This window comes from Piliocolobus tephrosceles, chromosome 4, assembly GCF_002776525.5.
Source record: "Piliocolobus tephrosceles isolate RC106 chromosome 4, ASM277652v3, whole genome shotgun sequence".
Classification (NCBI taxonomy): Eukaryota; Metazoa; Chordata; class Mammalia; order Primates; family Cercopithecidae; genus Piliocolobus; species Piliocolobus tephrosceles.
The window spans coordinates 176,251,331-176,266,708 of NC_045437.1; the positions used below are offsets into that span (position 1 = coordinate 176,251,331).

The following is a 15,378-nucleotide window of genomic DNA, read 5'->3' on the forward strand; positions in this document are numbered from 1 at the left end:
GATATCCCACACAATTTTGGAACATACATTAATATTATTCACTAAAATATAACTTGAAGAAGATTAAACATCATTTTTGGCAATCTTGTATACCTAAACCTGTTAAATAATGCTGTGTATCTCTCTTTTCTGGACACTCCAGAGTCCCTTCTGGAGCCTCTGAAAAGCGAAGTATCAGGAAAGACAATTTTGAAACTGAGGTTTGATTTTGGAAAACCTGGTAAATACGTTAGAGGTTTAAAATATTGATGTTATGAAATAGAATTCTAGATTACCATAAATTATTTATTTTGCCAAAATGATGACTCAAAAATTTGTAAAAGGCAAAAACCTTTCATTAGCCTTTACTAGTATATGAAAATCCTGTTCAAAGCCAAATTTTACCCTTGCATTAGTTTATTAATGTTAACCCCAATTTTTTAATGAAATCTCATAGACAATTCCATCTAATCTTAACCATTTTGACCATGAGGTGAAATTTTTACAAACCTTTTATAACCCTTTTGCTAAAAGGCAGACTAGTGTATTAAGACAACCTTACTGTACTTTTATTTCAATGCTCAATTTATGAAAAGACCATATAATACCCTTTTGTATTACCCTTTTGAATTTAGTTAATGTTTACACAGGATTTTTTTGCAAGATTAATTTTACAATATTTCCACCACAACTTGCTTAAACCTTCAGATTTATCTTATCTAATTTAAGACAATCCTTTATTCCTAGGTGAAATTTACATTTCCCTGCCTTCTTATAATCTTCTACTAAAAATACATTTTACTGCCTTTACACACCTCATATGTAAATCTATTTTTAGTCGTTTAAGTTACATGTTATCATGGTAACTTTTAGCAGTTTTTGACTTTGATGTGAAACCTAGTAAGTTGTTTTATGTTCTAGACACAGATAAAGTCACTTTCTCCAGCATAGTTAGGGGCGTGGTTAATTTTGTATGTCCCCAGGCCTTACCAAATTGTAAAGCAGGCAGCTTACAATCTTGAAACATTTAGCAAACCCAGTATCAGATTTATATGATGTAGACCACCTGTTTGCATTGTGATGATACTTGTATTTTACCAATCATCCCTAAGACTATTTTTATTTCTTAAAGATTAAAGTCACTTGCACTTAAAGGCTTTATAGCTTTTATCTTTGCTTTTAAAAATATTTGATTTAAATGCATATTTTTCTTTAAGCCAATCAATTAGAGCTCTTTTATAGACATTACATATATAGCTACACAGAAGATTCGGTACTTGTAAGATTTTTCATTTGCCAGTTTCTTAACTGAATTACTGGCTTCAGGGTGGAGCCCTTGGAGGAACAGGGCCAGGAAAGCATTCATTTCTAGGGTCTAATAAGCAGCCACAGCTGAAGGCAAAGACAGATCCCCAAAATTAAGGGTGCCATTTTATACTGGATCCTGGATCCTCAAAAGAAGAGAAATACTACAGGAGAAGACAGTGCAGTGCTTCTACCACGCATTTTATTGCAAGGCAAGGCAAAGCCAATAAGCCTATTTTGTAACCAGCCCATCCCCCACAGGAGTCTCACCTCTCAGTGGGGTGGGGATGTTTCCGTATCTTCCTGGTGGTCAAGAGCATGCTTCTCTGATCCAAATGTACAAAGAGTCAAGTATCCCTCTGTAACTACTGGCCATTCCTTAAAGTGTATTTCCTACCTATAGGTATTACACACCAAAGCTCTCCTTAAGGTGAAGCAATTTCTGGTACTCCCCATAACTCTAAACCGTCAGATAATACAATGCAAAATAGAACAGAGCCTTTCATTTTTGAGAGGGATTTATCCACTTTTAATTCCTGGGATTTCATGAGGAAAACAGAGGGTTGTTTTTTTTTTTTTTTTTTCCAAAACAGGGTTTGTGGCATCTCCTCTGTTTTTCCCAAGGAATTCCAGGCTACCAAAAGTTATCTTAGGGCATCTCATGTCTGCATTAAGAGCGGCAAGACAGGCCGGGTGCAGTGGCTCATGCCTGTAATCCCAGCACTTTCGCAGGCCAAGGTGGGTGGATTGCCTGAGCTCAGGAGTTTGAGACCAGCCTGGGCAACACGGTGAAACCCGTCTCTACTAAAATACAAAAAATTAGCTGGGCATCATGGCATGTGCCTGTAGTCCCAGCTACTTGGGAGGCTGAGAGAGAAGAATTGCTAGAACCTGGGAAGCAGAGGTTGCAGTGAGCCAAGATCGTGCCACTGCACTCCAAGCTGGGCGACAGAGTGAGACTCTGTCTCAAAAAAGAAACGAAAAAGAAAAAAAGAGTGGCAAGACAAAAAAATGGAGAAAAATAATTCAGTCAACTAAGAATAAAAATCTTTTCCAGAAAAACAAGACCCAAGAAGAGAAAAATGTATAGGCCTTTTAAATATACCTGTAGCTTGGATATCCAGTTTCAATGGAGCTGAGCTCTCTTTAAGAAAATCCTTTAAGATCTCTTGTTACTCAACATTAGCCACACCAAGTGGTTAAGATTTTTGGCTTTTGAACTTTAACAAAAGTAACCTCACAGGTGAAACCAATAAGCCTCAATTAGGTTATGACTTAACCACGAGTGTATGAGGTATTCTCAAAGGGGTGGTAAGCAGCTTTTGAAGCTGTCATTGCAAAATGACTGAGACAGTAAAAGAGATCCAACCCAACCAACTCCATCTTGCTTCCAACACCCAAGCTGTCCTTGCCCATACCTAGGCATAGGCCAGACCAACTCTGGGAGGAGCCTGGTTTACCGTTTATAGCCCAAAACAAAGATGATAGCAACTCCTTCCCAAAAAAAGCCTCCCTCCTGTCTGGACCAAGAAACTAGCCACAAGATTAGAAACCATGGCTTGGAGTCATCCAGCTGGAGGCTGCAAGATTCGGACCCTCCCTAAACTGCTCCCAAGATCGGTGCTCAAGATACTTTGCACACCCTGCCCTTGATGGATCAGCTGGCAGCACCCAGATTGACAGACTGGCTCATCTGATTTTGTAGCCTCCACCCAGGAACTAACTCAGCACAAGAAGACAACCACCACTGTAAAATGGCAGAGACTAAAACAAAGTATTACCAGGTGATTACCGGTCATGTTCCCAAGGACATAAAACAAGATGGAGGCCTGCAACAAAGTTTAGCACTGACCATTTTGTAGGGCTGGCTTGAACAGCAGGTTTTTGGGGTCCTACACTTGCATTCTATCCCAAGGCACCCTTTCATTTGACAGAACCACGCAGAAAGACATGCAAAGCACACCAGATTGACGACAGCTTAAGACCAACCACACAAATCCTTTTTCATTAATTAAAACTTTACAGAGAATGTAATCAGTGATCCTTATTATCCCTTTTACCAGTTTGCCTAGAGAGAGAGAGGCCAAAACCCATACGCTTAAAAAAAAACTTTTAGCCTTTTGCTGGCATGTCAGGCTTCTGGGTTCCCTTCCTCTGAGTTCAACTCTAAGCCAAGCACTTTAAGGTTTGGGGAAATTGACATTTCTCTGTTTGAAGGAACATTATAAAAGAAGGAATAGGAGCCATTTTAAACTGTGAAAGAAGGAAGGAGAAATACCATAGAAAAGTCTAGGGGTTTGGGTGGTAGAACTGGAGGAGCTGACATGTGGGTGGGGGCAGGAAGGGCCAGAGCATCTGGAGGTTGCATTCGAGGATTGCCTTCAACGGTTTCCCGGGGGTTTGTTTCTCTAATTTTGGGGAATCATTCCTTTTGGGCCCCCCTGATATGCTGGTAAAAAAGCTTAGTTGATTGTGCAACACTTGCAAAGGTCTAGTAAGAAGGCCATGCCTTTGTGCATAAGAAAGTGAGCCACTTTTTCTTTAAAATCTAGGGTCCAAGGAGTCCCAGTGCTTCGGAATGCATTCCAGAGGAATTCAAGCTGAAGATGGTCTGTTACCCATCTAGAAAGAGAAGCAAGAAAAAGGTATCCCTTGAGACTCCTTCCTTTCCTTTGAAATGGCCCAAGGTAGAGGTACAGACAGTGGGAGCATCCCCCAACCGTTTCCCTCCCTAGTTCCCTGAGCCCTGGCATCCGTTAAATGTGCTACCCATGGTTGCAGGCGTGATCCTCAGCATGGAACCAAGGGAACTAAGCAATTGGGATTATGTTCACTCATGTGACTTTCGTCCTCCCCTTGTGATATTCCTTTGATTTCCTAGACTCATCTGGTCTGTGCGGCTCCCAGAAAGATGGATCTCAGGAAAAACTACATAATAGTTTCATTTGGGCAAGACCCATTTGATGGAGGGGGTGTACTAGATTAAACTCTATGTCCTGCTATTATGGCCCATGCTAAAGCATTTACCCCTAGAGAATGGTTCCGGCGAACTTCCAGACATAAAATCTTCTTACTATTTAAGTACCGTTTTACTGGGAGGCAGAATATGTGCCTTAAAAGAACGTGGGGACCGAATGGCCATTTTCCTGCTGGTGGGACAGCATTGAGACTAAAAGTTGGTTTTGGAGGATTGTTTCCTCCTCGCTGCTGAAGGGAGAGTTTTTCCATTTACAGAAGCAGCATAAAGCCTGGTCTCCAGTAGAAGGGTGCCAAAAGGGAGGAGAATTCGGGACGCTAAAGCGTTTTGGCAAAGGGCCGGCAACGTGCCTCATGGAGATTTCTATTCCACTAGGTGGTGGTGTTGACCTTGAAATGCCCTGTGCCCTCCAGCCCAAGGGCAGAGAAAGGCTCACAGTGGTGGGGCAGAGGGAGTGGGGGGGACCCTCTGTTCCTGGAAAAATCACAAAAATGACATTCCCTTGAGCTATATTCCTGGTTACTGCAGCATCCTATAGCATTTCCTGATCTTGCCTAATAGAATTACTTCCCTCAACTGTAGAAATTCCCACCACATTGCACAGGAGACATGGCGGTCGCAGACAGGAAAGGAGGAAATACGGTAAGTAAAGCTGGAGCTCCTGATTGGGCAGTTGGAAGCGGCCCGTCCAGAAGACTTCAGGTAACACCAGGGTGTAGACCCGGCCAGATTCCTCATGCTCCAGGACCTCTTCCAGCCCCATGCAATGGCTAGGTTTCCAGAAGGGAAATCAGTTCAAAACATAGCCAAAATGCCCAGAATGGAGGCCGACAGCCTCGAAATGAAAGAACACAGTTGGGGGCCTGCTCCTATACTCACCCTTCCGATGTCCCAGATGGGGCCCCAAAATGAAGCAGCGACATTGTCTGGGGTAAATACCCAAGGTTCGTTGTGTCACGCCAAGGGATTCAAGGACATGGACACACAAGTAGTGAGTTTAAGAGCAGAGGTTTAATACATCAAAGAAAAAGAACAGTTTTCTCTTCTGCAGAGAGAGGGGCACCTGAGTGGGTCTTCTGGTTTTGTGATGAAATGCAGGGGGTTTTATAGATGAGCTTGGGGAGGTGGTGTCTGATTTACACAGGGCCCAAGAGATCGGTGGAACCAGTTGTGATGTTTGCACGGGGTTCAAGGAAGCTGCTCGTGCCACCCTAATCTTTTATTATGCAGATGGGCTCTCTACCTGGCCAGCGCCACGTTGTCTGTTCCTTACTGTACACGTGGCTCACAAAGAACAGTGAAGATGGAGCCACCATGCTGAACGTCATGGCCCCCAGCTAGCCTTTCTCTATTGGCACCGCTGCCGGTATTAACCTATGAAAGGTTTTACTTGCTTATTTATGCTTGCGGCTTGATTTTTCAGGCTGCTTTTTGTTAGAAATGATCTGGGGGCTGCTTTTACAAAAAGGAAAGTTTACTGAGGACTTTCTTACCCTATCTGCCTAAATAATTTCCAACTCCTGTACTGAAAGGACTGTACTTTTTCTACCACATTGTCTTCGTGTCCTTGTGAAAAACATCAGTTGCCCATAGATGTTGAGTGTATTTCTGGACTTTCCATTACTTTCTGTTGCTCTATGTGTTCACATTTATGTACAAACCAAGTTGTTTGGTATACTAAAGTGTCTTAGTCTGTTTGTGTTGCTATAAAGGAATATCAGAGACGGTAATTAATTTAAAAAAAAAGGTTTATTTGGCTCATGGTTCTGCAGGCTCTACAAGAAGCATGGTGTATTTGCTTCTGGTGAGAGCTTCAGGCTGCCTCCACTCATGGCAGAAGGCAAAGGGGAGCCAGCTGTGCAGAGGTCACATGGCAAGCAAGCAAGAGAGAGGGGGATTAACCTATTCACCTAGGATCTCCCCTCATGACCCAAACACCTCCCATTAGGACACATCTCCAACACTGGAAACCAAATTTTAACATCAGATTTAGAGGGGGTCAAACAAGCCATATCCAAACTATAGCATAAAGCTTTAAGTCTTGAATTAGATAAAAAATATGTATGGGTCCTCTAAAGTTGTTCTTTTTTCAGTTGTTTTGGCTATGCTAAGGTCCTTTACATTTCCATATAAATTTTGAAATCAGCTTGCCCATGTCTACAAAAAAGCCAACTTTTGATTGTGATTCTGATGAATCTATAGATTTTGCAGAGAACTGGCTTCTTAGCAATATTGAGTCTTCCAACCCATGAAAAAGTAAATCTTTGTTTTTTATGTCATCTTTAATTTCTCTCAGCAACATTTTGTACATTTCAGTGTATAGGTCTTTCATATCTTTTGCCAATTATTCCTAGATATTTGATCTTTTTTGATGCTTTGCAAATGGCATTTTTTTCTTATTTTAACTTACAATTGTTTGTTGCCAATATATAGAAATACAGTTGGGTTCTTGTATGTTGATTTTGTATCCTGGAACTTTGTTAAACTCATTAATTAGTTCAAGTAGCTTTTGGTAGTGGGAAACTAATAATTCTGCCTGCCCCAGAATCCTTGTTGTGATAATATGGCTTTGCTGTTCCTTTGGGGAACCATTTCTCATCTACTCTTGGTCCATGTGTTTGGGAAGAAATTTGACAGAGACTAATTAGCACAGTGATTGGTGTAGAGACAAGTACATGACCAATTGATCCAATGAAAGTCAATACTGGAAGTTATGAGGAAATCAGTGGGAGAACATTGCTTTTTCTAGCTAGTTCAAAGTAGAATGTTACTGATTTCAAATTTAAGTCCATTGTGGTCAGAGAACACACTTTGTATGACTTGAATGCTTTTAAATTTATTGGGATTTGCTTTGTGGCCCACAATTCGTCTATCATGGTAAGTATTATATGTGCACTTGAAAAGAATGTGTATTCTGCTCCTGTTATGTGTTAAGTTCTATAAATGTTAAGTTGTGTTTTTCAATTCTGCTTTTTTTGCTGATTTTATGCTTTTTCTATCAATTATTGAGAGACAGTGAAATCTGACTATAATTGTCAACTTACCTATTTTTCCTTGCAGTTTATCAATTTTTACTTTGAAGCTTTTATTAAGAACATAAGCTTTTAGGATTATTATATCCATTAATCCTTTATTATTACTAAATTACTGTCTTTATCCCAATTATATTCTTTGTTCTGAATTCTCCTTTGTCTGATATTAATATAACCATTCTAGCTCTTTAAAAGTTGATATTAGCATGGCATGTATTGAGGGGTGAGGGAGTGGGCAGTGAGGCATGAGGAACAATGCTTTCGTTATATAATCACAGAGTAATTATTTTGCCACTATATATTCTTTGAGAATGACAGGAAGTTAGGAAATATTATCTTGAGAAATTGCTGAGCAGCAATTTTTGTACTATTTTGTTTTTCATTCTTACCATTAGTTGTTAAGCTGCCAAAATTAGCCTAGTTTAAAATAATCCACCTCACAAAGTTTTGATCAAATAAACATTTTCTCTATTCATCCATTCACTTATATAATCTCTAAGAGAATACATTTTAATTTCCTAAATATCAGTATTTTCTTATAAGTGCACAGTGAATTTTTGTGTCTCAAAGCTAATTAAAAATATGAAGAAACTGTTTCATATAATAACCAAAAGATTCTGCACAACTTAGGAAAACTTACAGTATACTAAATTGAAAGCTAATTTCCAATACTCACTAACTGCAATAGATGGAATAAATGGCCTTAGCTTTTTTGTTACTATGGACATAAACTCAAAAGCCTGTCCCCACTACATGTGCATACAATATATGCACAGGTATGTGAGTATATATTTGTATTATTCTAGGCTTGATCTCTCATTTTGATTAATAAAAGTAAAGGGTTTTTCCAATTGGCTAAATGAGAACTCTCTGAATTTGTGTCAAATACATTGATAATCTATATTATAAACTCTTGACTTTCAACTTCATAGCAGATTTGAAAATATTTATCAAACATTCACTGAATTTCAATGTGCATGTTAAAGTGCTGTCTTGATTTAATTTATATAAGTAGATTAGGATATGTATATGATATAGAGGGAGGAAAAACTGAAGAATATATCTGCAAGAGCTTATCTCTATTAGCATACTATGCTCAAATGGCTTGAATATCATGCAAAAAAGTTGTGAGATGAGGATATTAGCATATAAATTATTTCCCTCTTTCATTTTAAGTTAGAATATGCATTTCCCCTAAAGAAATTGTCAGTTGCCTAAAGAAAAAGTACACAGATGGAGAATTCAGGAAGAGTTAAACTGAGCACACGCAGTCCATTCTCCCCCAAAAAAACCCATTAAGTCATTCTTTCTTCCTTTCTTAGAAACTGAAGGAACATACATGGTCTTTGAGTATTCATTAAATACACAAGTAACTCAGATTAAGCCGAACTTCTTAATCCCGTTATACCTAGTGTTCCATTATTGGAACACTAAGCATGTGGGAGTTATTTATATACTACTGCTCAAGGTCATCGCCAAGGTCAATTTTTCACAAAATATTCCAACCTCCAGCATAAATGGGTTAATAGGCATATTTAGCAGTTTCATCATAAGACACTTCAGCTTAACATCCAAAATTACTGAATCTACCAACATCTCTTCTCAGATAAAACATCTTTGCAAAACCAGTGCTGCAGAGTGACAGATCAGCTCCACCAGTCTGCTCCCTCATCCTCAGGGCTGGTTACTCTGGTACTCTTCTACTTCATGGATGATTCTTTCTGCCTTTCTTTGCCTTGTGTCTCCTGAGGAAAAATACATGCTCTCCTTCTACAGAGTTCCTGCTTGCACTATAAAGTAACACTTGCCCATAGAGAAGTAATGAGAAAAGCACGTATGCCCTTGTTTCCTTCCCTCCAGCAGAAGTGACATCATCTTACTGATTTCTGAAGGGACTGAGTATTCTCAAGTTCTTCCTTCCTGCATTTTCCTTTTTGGGTCTCATGGTCTCAAGATGCACATGTTCTCTTCCTCAACAACAGGATATGTGGCCTGTCCCTGTAGGTGAGGCTTATGACCATAGGATTAAGTTTAATGAATGAGGAATAGTTTCATTTAGAAATTTTGTGTGGCCATGAATCTGAGCCATGATCTTCACTTCAACTTCATTAGCAAGAAAACTAATATTTCAGTCTCTTCCTACTTTATTTCTCAATGGGCTTAGTAGAGAAAAAGGTGTGAATAAATACACATTAGGGATCTACCACACTTGAGTGCCCTCTCTGTGCTGGACACTATTAGACAGATAATACTGTTTATATTTGTATAGTGTTCATACTTTTCCAAGCACTCTCATTTGACCCTTCTAATTGTCTTATAAGATAGATAAATACCATTTTCACTTTTCAACCATGGAAATCAGAACTCAGAAAAGTTAAGTGGTTTGCTGTTTTCACATCTCGTGTTGGAGCTTGGCATCAAATGCAGGTATTGTAACCTTAAATATAAAGCTATTTCTTGATATAACACATTATAATATCTTACAACAAGGTAAATCTTTTATTATATATCTCTACTTTTAGTACTCCAATCACCTCTGTTTTATTGCATAAAATACAAAATGTGAATATTTTGTGTTGATGCCACATGAACTTTAAAACACAGTTTCTTTATCAATCTGTTTCAGTATTGTCCATTTGAAATGACAGTACTTGAAGTAGGTACTAAACATGAAGATTCTTGAGGCCTATTACAAAACTAATGACCTACTGATCAGACCCTGTGTATAAGCCAAGGAACGATTTTTAACAGCCACCTCATCTGCATATTAAAGCTCAAGTTCCACTTGATTCAATGATCACTTCTTAGCTTTAATTCTTAAACACTCTATATTTCACATTGTAAAACTCTTACACAAAATCTTACCAGGTAGCTACTGTGAATTATATATTCCCAAATACACCTTGTCCTTTTCCAGCTCTTCACTAGTTTTAATTTTGTTACAATCCATTTACAAATTCTCTCTCTTCTTAAAAGCATGCTCAGATGCAGCTCTACCATGAAGACCTCAATGATTATCCTCCTCTTAAATACCTTAACCCTTGTCTATAACAATTGTGATATAAAAGTGCACAATTGTTACAATTTTAAATAAAACTGTTACTCACAACTTTAAATAAAATTGTTACCCAAAATAAGATTAACTCCTCCTGGACAGCAAGAATTGTACCTGTTATATCTTAGTATGTCACTGTATGTGATATTAAATATTTATTATAAAGGACAATATGGCCGAGCACAGTGACTCACACCTGTAAATCCGGCACTTTGGGAAGCTGAGGCCAGAGAATCACTCGAGCCCAGGAGTTTGAGACCAGTCTAGGTAATACAGTGAGACTTTGTCTCTAAAAAAAAATTAGCCAGGCATGGTTTGGTGGCATGTCCCAGCTACGTGGGAGGCTGAGGTGGGAGGACTGCTTGAGCCCAGGAGACCGAGGCTGTAGTGAGTTGTGATCTCACCACAGCACTCCAGCCTCAGTGACAGAGCAAGACCTTGCTTTAAAAAAAAAAAAAAAAAAAAAGACAACAAACTGCTTCCAGAGAATTAGTGAAAGCAAATATTAAAATTCTCTGGGAGATGAAAGGACTGATGGAACCCCAGTATCTAAGATACTACTACCATTTTCTACAAAGAAATGTCTGGGTAAAACAGCAGTTGCTCCACCTTTTCGGAATGGATGGCTTCATTAGCTGAAAGAAACGAAACATTAACTAGCTGACAGAAAAGAACTAAATTATTCAGAAAAAGTAGTGTTAGCTACACCAAGATATTATACTATTAAAAAAAAAAGATATTGTACTATAACTAACTTTCTCCTGGATGTTTAGACAAGAACTTTGCAAATAAAGTTAGAAAAATACTAACATTTAAGTACAAGGTACTATTCATATAATATTTAGAAATGTTTCCATATAGTTTAAGTTTCCTATTTTTGCATATTTTATTAATATTTAAAATATTTTATACTAAACACATGTTGTGAGATTTTTGCCATCTTCTATTGAAATAAGACAATTTACAGGGAAGGGAGTTTCAATACAAACCATCACCGTCTATATCAATTTAGTAGTCTTCAAGGTGTTTGAAATTCATTATTATCTCAGGGGATATTGTTGATCATTGTTAACTTAGTCTTATTATAAAGTATAAGAAATAAGATCTGAATAACTTAATAGAATTTCATTTTAATAAGTATATTTAAAGTTTATCACTTCCAAAAAACAGCATTTTAATTACATTCAAGTTGTATTCATTTTAAATACCAACAAACCCATCATTTACATATAGAGCTAGATATTACAAAGCAGATGGAAATTAAAACAAGTTTTTTTTGAAGTCTTTCCAAATTTAGAACATTGTAAACTATTAAGTATATACCTAAAAAATTTACACATTATCAGGGAAACACAAGTTGCTCTAATAGGAAAAGAACTATAATACACATACACTGGAATATAATTCACATAGGTTCAATTTACAGGTATGTCTTAAAGTACAAAAAAAACCCAAAGCTAATAACTAGAAATATAGGCAACATTATAGCTGACTTTCTAAACTAATGCACCACTATATAATGCTTTCCTAGAGAAAGTAAAAGGGTTCTCAAGATTTTATGTTGACCCATGATTTTTCACTTGTTCTCAAATATAAAACCAGAGTTTTCTTTTTGTCTTTAATTTACACTCATGTTTGTTTGCTTTTATAACTAAAATGTGTCATGAGAAGTGCTATCAAACCTGTCTATTCAGAGCTCAGTAACCAAGACATTTCTTTCATTTTTCCCTGTTGCTCTATTTTCCCTTCAAAAAGTCTCTAAGGAAATTTTATAAACAGTGGTGGTAAAAAGTAATTCTGAGATGGCAAAGAAATACGAGACTTGGCACTAGCACAGGTTTACAAAAAAAAAAATCCCCCATTTATTAAACCATATATGTGAAAAAGGAAAATCATATCTGAAAACATAAGCCAGTGAAAACATGGAAAAAATGGAAGGCGGCACTTAGAATTGTGGTGCTTGCAGGTTTTACTTTGGAAGACACACAGCAAGCAAGCTACCAGTTAAGAATTTTTAAAAACTTATATGAAGTTGTTTAAATTTTGAACTTGTTTCAATCAAGTTGTAGCCAAAACAAAAAGGTCATAATTGCTGTGCTCATATAAGAGATGTGAGGAGGAAGGGAGAAATGCAGGGAAGGAGCGGGGAGAGGACGAAGGGAGGGAGAGGGAAGAAAGAGTAAGGTACACATCAGGTTAAAAGGGGCAGGATTAGGAATAAAATTAAGCACTTAATCTAATCTGATCAGGAAGAAACTTTGCCCCATATTCAGATTTTATTGCATTTCATAATCACAGAAAAAGAACATCCATCTTATTTCTTAATGTGTCTCAAGTTAAAAATGGCAGAATGAATAGCCCTTAGCACATACGATTTTTAAAAGGGACATTTGTAGAATTTCAGTGGTTTTTTGTTGTTGTCCCTGTTGTTTTCCCCGCTTCTTTTCATAGGTGTTGACGTATTTGTTTTCTAATGATAACCTTAAGAGTTGACTCTTCTAAAATGGTGTTCAGATGTTCTGACATATTCAGGTCTTTCTTAAACAACTTACTCTGCATTAAAAAGTCATCAGTAAGAACTGTAATTCGGTGTTTCTAAAAATGAAATGTTTAACTTCAAATTAAGTTTGTTTAAAATAACTGCTATTGTGCCAAATGATGAAACTATTTTATTCATTACAAACATCATATAATCATTCTCTATGATCACTATAAAAATTTAAATGATTCCTTTCTCTTGTATATGAAGATGGTAGTTCTAAAGCTACACTCTAAAAGTGTTAAAAAGCCCATTCGTAGCACACACTCCATCTCAGTTTTTGAAAGTCAGTGCATTCAGTGGTTATAAATAGGCATGATGTTCTTCCACAGCTAAGAGTTCTAGAAGAAAGGGGGGAAAAAAAAGATAAATAATCTGAAAAGTTCCTAATGATCACTAATACCGCCAATATTCAAAGTCAAGATGGTATAACCTGAGTGTCAGTCAGTTGTGTTTTTTTCACCCAAGGGAAGACGTTCCCATAACTGGAGCAACTGTTCGCCAACCTGAGGTTCTAGTTCCTGGATAAATCAGAAGTGAAAATAAACATAAAAATAACTGGATTGAAAATTTTTAATGACCAAAACCTATACTGATAAAAATGTAAGAAAAACACTTTAAATTTCATTTTCCTACCACAGTATGCTAAAATCATATGGTATGAATTGTTCTAATTCTTTGCTTTAAGGTTTATGGAGTTGACTTCCAGATTTAAGATTACAGTTAATCTGCAAAATCTCTCAACTTTTGTGACAAAATGGCAACAGATTCCCATGGAGTCCTTCTGGAACTGTTTCTACCTAAAAATAATGGATTTTGTTTTTAATAGAGATTTAGCAAAAGCACTCAGCTGGAACTTCCAAAGGTTTACTGTGAAACTTAGCATATTTGATGTTGGATTTTTCCCACGAAACTCTCTTAAGCAACTACATCTTCTTATCTTGAAAATTATTAAAATATTTTTTCTTCTAAGAATTATTTCTAACAGATATTTCTTCAAAATCATTACAGAATAAAAATGAAATTATTCTCACACAACTGAAAAGAATGCCACTTTATAGTCCTCCTATGGAATGATACCTATGATAAGCACTTAAGAGGAACCTAAACACTTTTTACACAGTGATTTGAAACGAGTCATACTGGTTCAGATACATTACTAGCTGTGTAACCTTAGGCAAAACTAATCTTTGAGTCTATTTTCTCCTATATAAAATGGGACTAATAATTTAATCATAAGAAATAAATTATATCTTATAAAGCAGCTAGCATAGTATTTGATCAATATATATAAATTTCCATCACCTTAACTAGCTTAAAATGCATGTAAGTAGCATCATGAAGACAAAGCAAAACATTACAGAAATAAACAAGCCACTAGAATATAAAAGGTTATTTACTTTACATAATTAAAGCCAAAGAGAAGTTAAATACTATTGTCATCTTGAGACTCTGATTACAACGAACAATCAGACACATTTACAAGTAGGTTTTTACTAGCTTTTTACAAACCTGAACCCCTGTTTCCCATGTGCATATGGAATGTAAAATTTGTACTCTTACATTTTATTCTCAATTAAAGCACTAGATAACAAGAAAACAAACAGAAATAAAAGTTTTAAAAAAATGCCATTGTATACCTGCCCATCCCTGCTTATCTGCACTTTCTTGTTGTCATTCCATGGATTGAGTAAATGGTGTGCAAATTGAAAGGGAAGGCTTTCTTTTCGTATCCACTCCACTTTAAATACTCCTCCTAGTCCCGCAGAGCCCCAGTCCTGGCTCTTTTCCCTTCCAATCTCGGAAGACATCCTAGAAAATCCCTGTAGGTAAAATGGGAGGAAGGAATAGAGGTGAGGAGGAGATTAACATGTCTAAATTTATCTGAGAAGGCTAAGTTTTTAAAATTTTAAGATAAAGATATAATATTAAAATAACAGAAACCTAACAAAAACAAAAAATAAGCTACTTATTAAATTTTTCATTAAAAGCTCTTAGCAAATTTTAGAGAAAAAAACAGTTCTAGCCTCCTAACAATTTCAAATATCAATGATGATTTCTAAATAAACCAGCAACAGTTCTAAGTCCATATTTGTTCCATGATAAATGGATACAAGTTAACTTCTAGGCTTTCATTTCCCAAAATTATAACAAACATCAAATAATAAATGTATTATTTTATACATTCAGGTATACATTAAGTCAAGATGGGTGATGGTTAAGAAACATACTTAGTTTATTGATTGTCAATACTAACTTCCTTGGCCTATTTAAATAAATATTTTACCAAAAGGTCAAGCTTCTCATTACTTTGAATCCACCTGAGAATTAGTAAATCTAAAGTTGTCTTCAGAAGGAAACATAGTTTATCTGGAAAGACTCTGGTAAGACAAGGCAAAAACAAAGAGGATTTCAGTTCTATCATCCTCTAAAGAGATGCAATATATCCCTCATTCTCAATCAAGCAAAAGACATTCTTGCATTCTGATGC

General features: G+C 36.7%; 1 protein-coding gene across 6 annotated transcripts in view; it reads right to left on the reverse strand.

The window, feature by feature from the left end:
- Window positions 1-11,462: 11,462 nt before the first annotated feature.
- YTHDC2 (YTH domain containing 2) overlaps window positions 11,463-15,378 on the reverse strand; it is an 83,191-nt gene continuing 79,275 nt past the window's right edge. For 5 of the 6 annotated variants that reach the window (XM_023197651.2, XM_023197661.1, XM_023197674.1 and 2 more), the window contains 3 exons: window positions 14,528-14,710; window positions 13,321-13,408; window positions 11,463-13,228 (listed from right to left, as the gene is read on the reverse strand). In XM_023197651.2, coding sequence (XP_023053419.1) covers window positions 13,328-13,408; window positions 14,528-14,710 — 264 coding nt within the window. In that variant the 3' untranslated portion in view covers window positions 11,463-13,228; window positions 13,321-13,327. The remainder of the gene's footprint in view (window positions 13,229-13,320; window positions 13,409-14,527; window positions 14,711-15,378) is intronic. The other variant, XM_023197677.2, reaches the window with a different exon arrangement.